General features: G+C 33.6%; 1 protein-coding gene across 2 annotated transcripts; it reads left to right on the forward strand.

Moving 5' to 3' along the window:
* Positions 1–4,694: 4,694 nt before the first annotated feature.
* Positions 4,695–5,651, forward strand: LOC107894744 (uncharacterized). 2 transcript variants are annotated; one of them, XM_016819980.2, is made up of 3 exons: positions 4,695–4,876; positions 4,987–5,272; positions 5,371–5,651. In XM_016819980.2, the coding sequence occupies exons 1-3, from the start codon at positions 4,802–4,804 to the stop codon at positions 5,376–5,378; spliced, it is 369 nt and encodes a 122-aa protein (XP_016675469.1). In that variant the 5' UTR covers positions 4,695–4,801; the 3' UTR covers positions 5,379–5,651. The 2 variants fall into 2 exon arrangements, with proteins under 2 accessions (XP_016675469.1, XP_016675470.1); XM_016819981.2 differs by having other exon boundaries at positions 4,713–4,876; positions 4,990–5,272.
* The last annotated feature ends 325 nt before the right edge of the window (positions 5,652–5,976 follow it).

Genomic DNA, 5,976 nt, shown 5'->3' on the forward strand with positions numbered 1-5,976 from the left:
TATGTTACCATTATTTATTTATTTATTTGCTTGCGTGTTCGATCATTTCATTTTTTTTCCTCACATATTTGTTTACATTTGTTTAGCCTCGTCATTATATCATCTTTTACAACTATTCATATTATTGCTTTTGACACCATCGCACCCGTCATTATGTTATTATTCATTTGCTTTTATGTTTACTATAAATCACGATTTTACTCAAAACATTAATAATTTTCTCATAAAAGTAAATATTCCGTATTTAGTAATTCGAGACAATCGTGCTCTAACTTACTGGGTCTCGATTTGTCTCATTCAACCTAAATAAACGGAATATTCTTTTAAATCACTATACGAGTCTAAAAAAATTGCTTATTTTCGAAACTTCGAGGTGTAGTGCCCTAACCTACCGGGTATGACATTTTGATACCTCGAAATAAGATCTTTTGCAAATAAAGGCAATGTTCGGTGTTCGAAAGTTCGAGGAAACGTGTCCTAACTTACTGGGTTTCGATTTTCCTCGTTCGCCCTAACTAACCGAATATCCTTCTAAAAGAAGGTAAAATACATCGATTTTAAATAAAAGGCAAGCTCATTCTCAAAAGTTCGAGATGCCGTATCCTAACTTACTGGATATGACGTATCATTGCCTCGAGACGAGAATGTCTTTAACATTTTAATGTTTATTTTACAAAAGAGGGATTGTATTTCAAGGTCTTTCAAGTTCTCAATTTTCGATAATTAAGACACTAATTAATTAACTAGGTACCAATTCTGGGCGTATCGGGGGTGCTAATCCTTCCTCGTGCGTAACCGACTCCCGAACTCATTTCTGATTTTCGTAGACTAAAAATTATCGTTTTAGTAAATCTTAACTTTTATTAAAATGATTAATTTAAAGTAACCCGATCACACCTCGTCAAAAATGATTGGTGGCGACTCTCGTTATTTAGTTTTCAAATCCAAGTCGATCCCCGTTTTTCAAAAAAAATGGTTACAACATATATATTATTTAATTTTATTTGTTAATATTATGATACTAATTTATGTAATAATCACATACCCCTAATTAGTTTAATATTATTATATGTTTATTAATGTTTATATTTCAATCAGTTTGTTCATTTCTGATTAGACTAAAGATATGTTTAGATTTGTCTACTAATATAAGTTGTCTTTCCGTATTACGATCTGACTATATAATACCACTTAGTATTAGTTTAAACATTAGACAACCAGTGAGTCAATATTTGCTTCTATTTTGCTTAGCATGGAAAAATCACATGAGGAAATTATACCAAGGGTATTAATGTAATTCATTAATAATTTTATTAGTCAATTTTTTTAAAAAAATTACAAGTGTACAAACGAATATACTACACTCGGGGCATCAAATCCAACAATTCAAGCCAAGGAAAACGTTGAAGTCATCTAAGTGAATTATCTTAAAGCCTTCCTGCCTTTCCATTGAACGATTTGTAGCTTGACCCCTTGTGCTACTCCCACAACAGGGACCTCGAAATTTACAGTATTGATCTTCTTTGTCGAATTCTTGATCCTTTTCATTACCTTTCCTTTGACCCTCTTGGTTTCGACCACACACACAATCTAACCAAGTCTTATTGATGCTCTATTTGGCCTATCATCCCCTTTAATGGCAGAAAGCACATATTTCTTCAGATAGGCACTCACCATATGCGAACCATTACAAAGGAAGTATTTCACTAGCCCTTTTGGTTTTTTGTTAGGCTTCTAGTTCCCATTATGTGATCTCTCATTACGTCATTCTTAATGTTTCCATTTCCATCTTCCGCATGTTCTTCCTCACCATTGCATGTCTCTTTGAGTTTGGAAGACTCGAACTTGTCTTTCCTCGAACTAAGCTCGACAAAGGACTCTTTCTCAACCATGGCTACAATAAGCTCTGTGATACCTTGTCGACACAAATCTTGCTTTACCCAAGGCTTCAACCCGTCTTCAAACCAATAAAATGCTTCTTTCTCACTCAACTCAGAGATTTGAAGCATCAACTTACTAAACTCTCAAACATACTTCGAATATATAGTGCCTTGTTATGTAAGCTAGCGCAACTTAACCCAATCATTTTTCTCGGCATATTGTAGGTAAAACATCTTTTTCAGCTCCTTTTGGAATTTTTCCCAAGTTCCAAATGCGATCTTACCTCGTTTCTCATCCGTGGACCTACGACACCACTACAAAAGAGTGACATCAGTAAAATAGATAGCAACAATGTTTACCTTAGTGGCATCATCCTCAATGTCCATTGCATGGAAGTATTGTTCAATCCCATAGAGAAAGTTGTCCACATCTCTTGTGGACCTTATCCCCTTAAGCTCTTTCGGCTTGGAAGCATTCATTTTGTGTTGCTTCAGTCCCGAAACCAACATCCTATTACCCAGAGCAGCTTTATAGATAGTGAGCTCCCATTTGAGCTCCGCAATTTGTTCCTTCAAAGTCGTTACCATGGCTTTGAGGGCATCATTCTTCTTTGTTAGCTTTTTGGTCTAATCATCCATGGCGACCTTGAGGGTATCTCTCACCACATCCTGACTGGAAGTGAGAGCCTTCGCCACATAGTCCCTGAATTGCACTCTCATCGAGTCTAACTCATCAGTGTGTCCTTCACCTACCTTGAGTGTTTCCTTCATACCACTTATAGATTCCTCGAGATTGGTCACCTGACCTTCCAAAGTCGATAGCATATCCCTCGACCTGTTATAGTGCACACTAGGTGTTTGAGTAAATGTTCTAAAAAATATTATATTACTTTGAAGGTTTACAATTGAGTGGTTACAAATGAGGGGGAAGGCCTCTATATATAGTTGAGTTTCCCCAAATCCAACAATACAAATTACGTTACATCGACGGTCAAGATTTGTGTCTATCTACAAAAATAGAGTCCCAAAATATTTAAACTCGATACATTTTTATCCCTTAAGATTTACATTAATTACCTTGGTAACTCTAGTTTTATTAAAGTGTTTCACTAGGCCACCAAGGCTTCAAGTAGATGGAGCTCTCCATATGTTCCATTAATCGGGTTAGTTTAAGCGTATAGAGTGATCCATAAATGGATCCATGCTTATCTTTGCCATGTTTCGCTTCAAGCATTAGATCTTTTGGTTCAGTCACTCATCGCCCATTCCACGACGACTAGGTGCCATGATTATATTTTCAACTTAATAGACTACAATTTATGAGAGAATTAAGATTGTTTGCTATGAACACTTGATGGCCTGAAAACCAATTTATAAAGTGAGCTTTCTAAGGATTGAATTTGCGTAGAAAATCATAAGAGAATGTGAGTTTGGGGTGACGCGACCAATTTGCTAAATTTTTGTATGTATTATCGCACGACTCACTGGTTTAAATTTCAAATTCTAATGTGACTCATGACTTTGCCATCCAATGACCTCACCAACTTTTGTGAATGTTCTTACCTTGTCATCGAAGTTCACTTTATCTTTCATATTCATCTTCATTTACCCTTCCGTGTATTGGGTTGAGTTTAAAATTTTTAAATTATATTTTTAGAGATAATTGATTTTGTGACTACTTGACTAGGTATCCTTTGGAAAAGTAATGTGTTTGCTTCTAGTGAGGTTAAAAATGATGGTGGCAGTAAAATTTAGTTAAATGTGCATTTGACAGTTACACTTCAATACACTCCAAACTCATGTCCTCTTACATTAGTAACAATACCGATGCCAATCATACTACTCAATCAACATATAAAAATATATTTAAAGTAATTACTTAAATTGTTTTTAATTTTTAAATAATATTATAAATGAAATTACAATTTTTAAAGCATCATAAAGATAAAATTAATAAAACTAACAATACTATAAAGACAAAAGGAAAAGGATAAAAGTGGAAGTTGATCTCCAACGAGTTTCACTAGACCTTTCTATAGCAGTGAAAATTAGGTTTTCCAGTGATGGACATGTAGATTAATTGCACCGATGGTTTGCTATCAAATGGGATAGCAATGGTGCGATTGAACCAAAAATGGTGTTAATCTCGCCTCCTTGGGGCTAAAAATGGCTTCATTTGGAAGCCTATTGTATCTTATTGGAGCTTTTTTTTTTTTGGCTTGTTGGTGAATCATGATTATTATTTTTCAGGTATTTAAATCAGATCAGATCAATTGGTTAGATTAATTGACCGAAAATCTATCGAAAATTTGTATTGGATCGGTTGAATCGTAACTCAGTACGGGCCAATTAAATTGGCCAAAAACCAATTAGATCGACGGTTAAATCGAATTTTTATTTATATGAAATCTTAATAATTTTTAAATTGAATCAGTTAGACCAGTGAATCCATGACGGGATTAGCTCAACCGATGGTTGGATTGTCGAAACATTGATATGTTTTGATTTTATTTTGTTTTTCCATAGGCTGTTATTTTTATATTAATTTTTTCATGCCATAACCAAATTTGTTTTAAGCTTTTTATTTTTATTCTCATTGCTTTTTCTTTTGAAAAAGAAACAAAAAAAAGTGTGTCCGGAGAATACGATGCTTAAAAAAGGACCAATATTAGTCATAAAGTTTAAAAAGCATGAACTAACTGGATCTCAAATAATCTAGTGAATGGGTAAAATAGATGTTAAAAAAGCTGGTGACCGCGCGAGTAGGTCCATTTTCGTGTCGCTTTAAATACCTTGCGTTTAAGTTACAGAAACGCAAACCCCAGACGCATCTATAAGTAAGTATAACATAAATGGTTGTATATAACACACATCTACTCTACCATTGATTGCCCTCTTCATTCATTGATTTTTTGCATAAGATGTTCCCCAAACCACATTGTTATGATCTGATCCTGCATAGGAAGATTGGTATGAAAATGCAAACTAAGCACAAGGTGCGTATATATGTAATGTTTTGTTCTTTAGGAACTATTTTGTTTGCTGGTGATTGAAAACGTCAACGTTGAATGAACCTTCTAACAGTTTGTAATTATTGTATTGGTAGAAGAAAAAAGCGAGGAAACATGATTCAAAATTGAAATGTAGAAGATGGAAGGGAGAATTGGAAGAGATTAGGAAGGAGCAAAGTAGCATCAGAGAAGGGCAATCCCAAGTTGGAGAGAAACTGGAGGCAATGGAAATTGAATGTGAAGCACTACATGAAGAATCAAAGTTGATGATAAAGCGAAGTGCCCTCACTCAAATTCGTTTGGCTGTCATGTTAAATATATTGACGGCACGAAAAGGAGGAGATTATGCTATAAGGCTGCGCAGTTCACTCAATTGCTACGGTTGGCTTAATTTGCTTCTGCATATCCTTCAAACATTATATATATACATATTTTACGAACAAGGTTGACAGTATATGTTTTCCTCTTCCTTTTTTCAGTGAAATAATAGCTAAGGGGTAACATTCAACAGCAGCAAATACTGAGGAACAATTGATTACCCCTAAACTCTCCAAGAGAACTATCACTGGAATTGGAATACTTAAATCATTTTTATAATTTAAAGAAACTTGATAAATTTATTATATACGCATGGATTGTATTAGTAATAGTATATGATAGAGAATATCTTTTATATATATTCTATAATTTACATGGGAATGCTTCAAATATGTAATTAAGCATTTATATTCTATAATTCTAATCGTAAGTGAAGTAGATTTCATAAAAAAGAATAATTGATAACTCCAGTGGAGAAGTTTTAAAATTTGTTACCAACATATATTCTCTTAATGAATTTATAGAGCACGGAGGATTAATTAATTAGTGAATTCATCTAAGTGGATGCCTTGGGAAATCAATAAATAATGGATTAGATTATAATGAATAATCCAAAAAAACACTTAGGTGATTTATTTTAAAAAATAAAATAAATGATGTATTTTAATTTCCTTCATTGGTAGTGTATAAAATTATTCGTTATCATGCATCAAATATTAAAATATAAATATAAGATTGAGAAAGATATAATATTAAATTGTGCTCAT

This window comes from Gossypium hirsutum, chromosome A13 (genome assembly GCF_007990345.1).
Source record: "Gossypium hirsutum isolate 1008001.06 chromosome A13, Gossypium_hirsutum_v2.1, whole genome shotgun sequence".
In the NCBI taxonomy this organism is placed as follows: Eukaryota; Viridiplantae; Streptophyta; class Magnoliopsida; order Malvales; family Malvaceae; genus Gossypium; species Gossypium hirsutum.

What these genes read in the sequence shown, in the direction of transcription:
- LOC107894744 (XM_016819980.2), top strand. Translation starts at nt 4,802, where the DNA reads ATGTTCCCCAAACCACATTGTTATGATCTGATCCTGCATAGGAAGATT. An exon ending in AAATGCAAACTAAGCACAAG is followed by an intron (nt 4,877 to 4,986) that starts GTGCGTATATAT and finishes TTGTATTGGTAG; the next exon opens with AAGAAAAAAGCGAGGAAACA.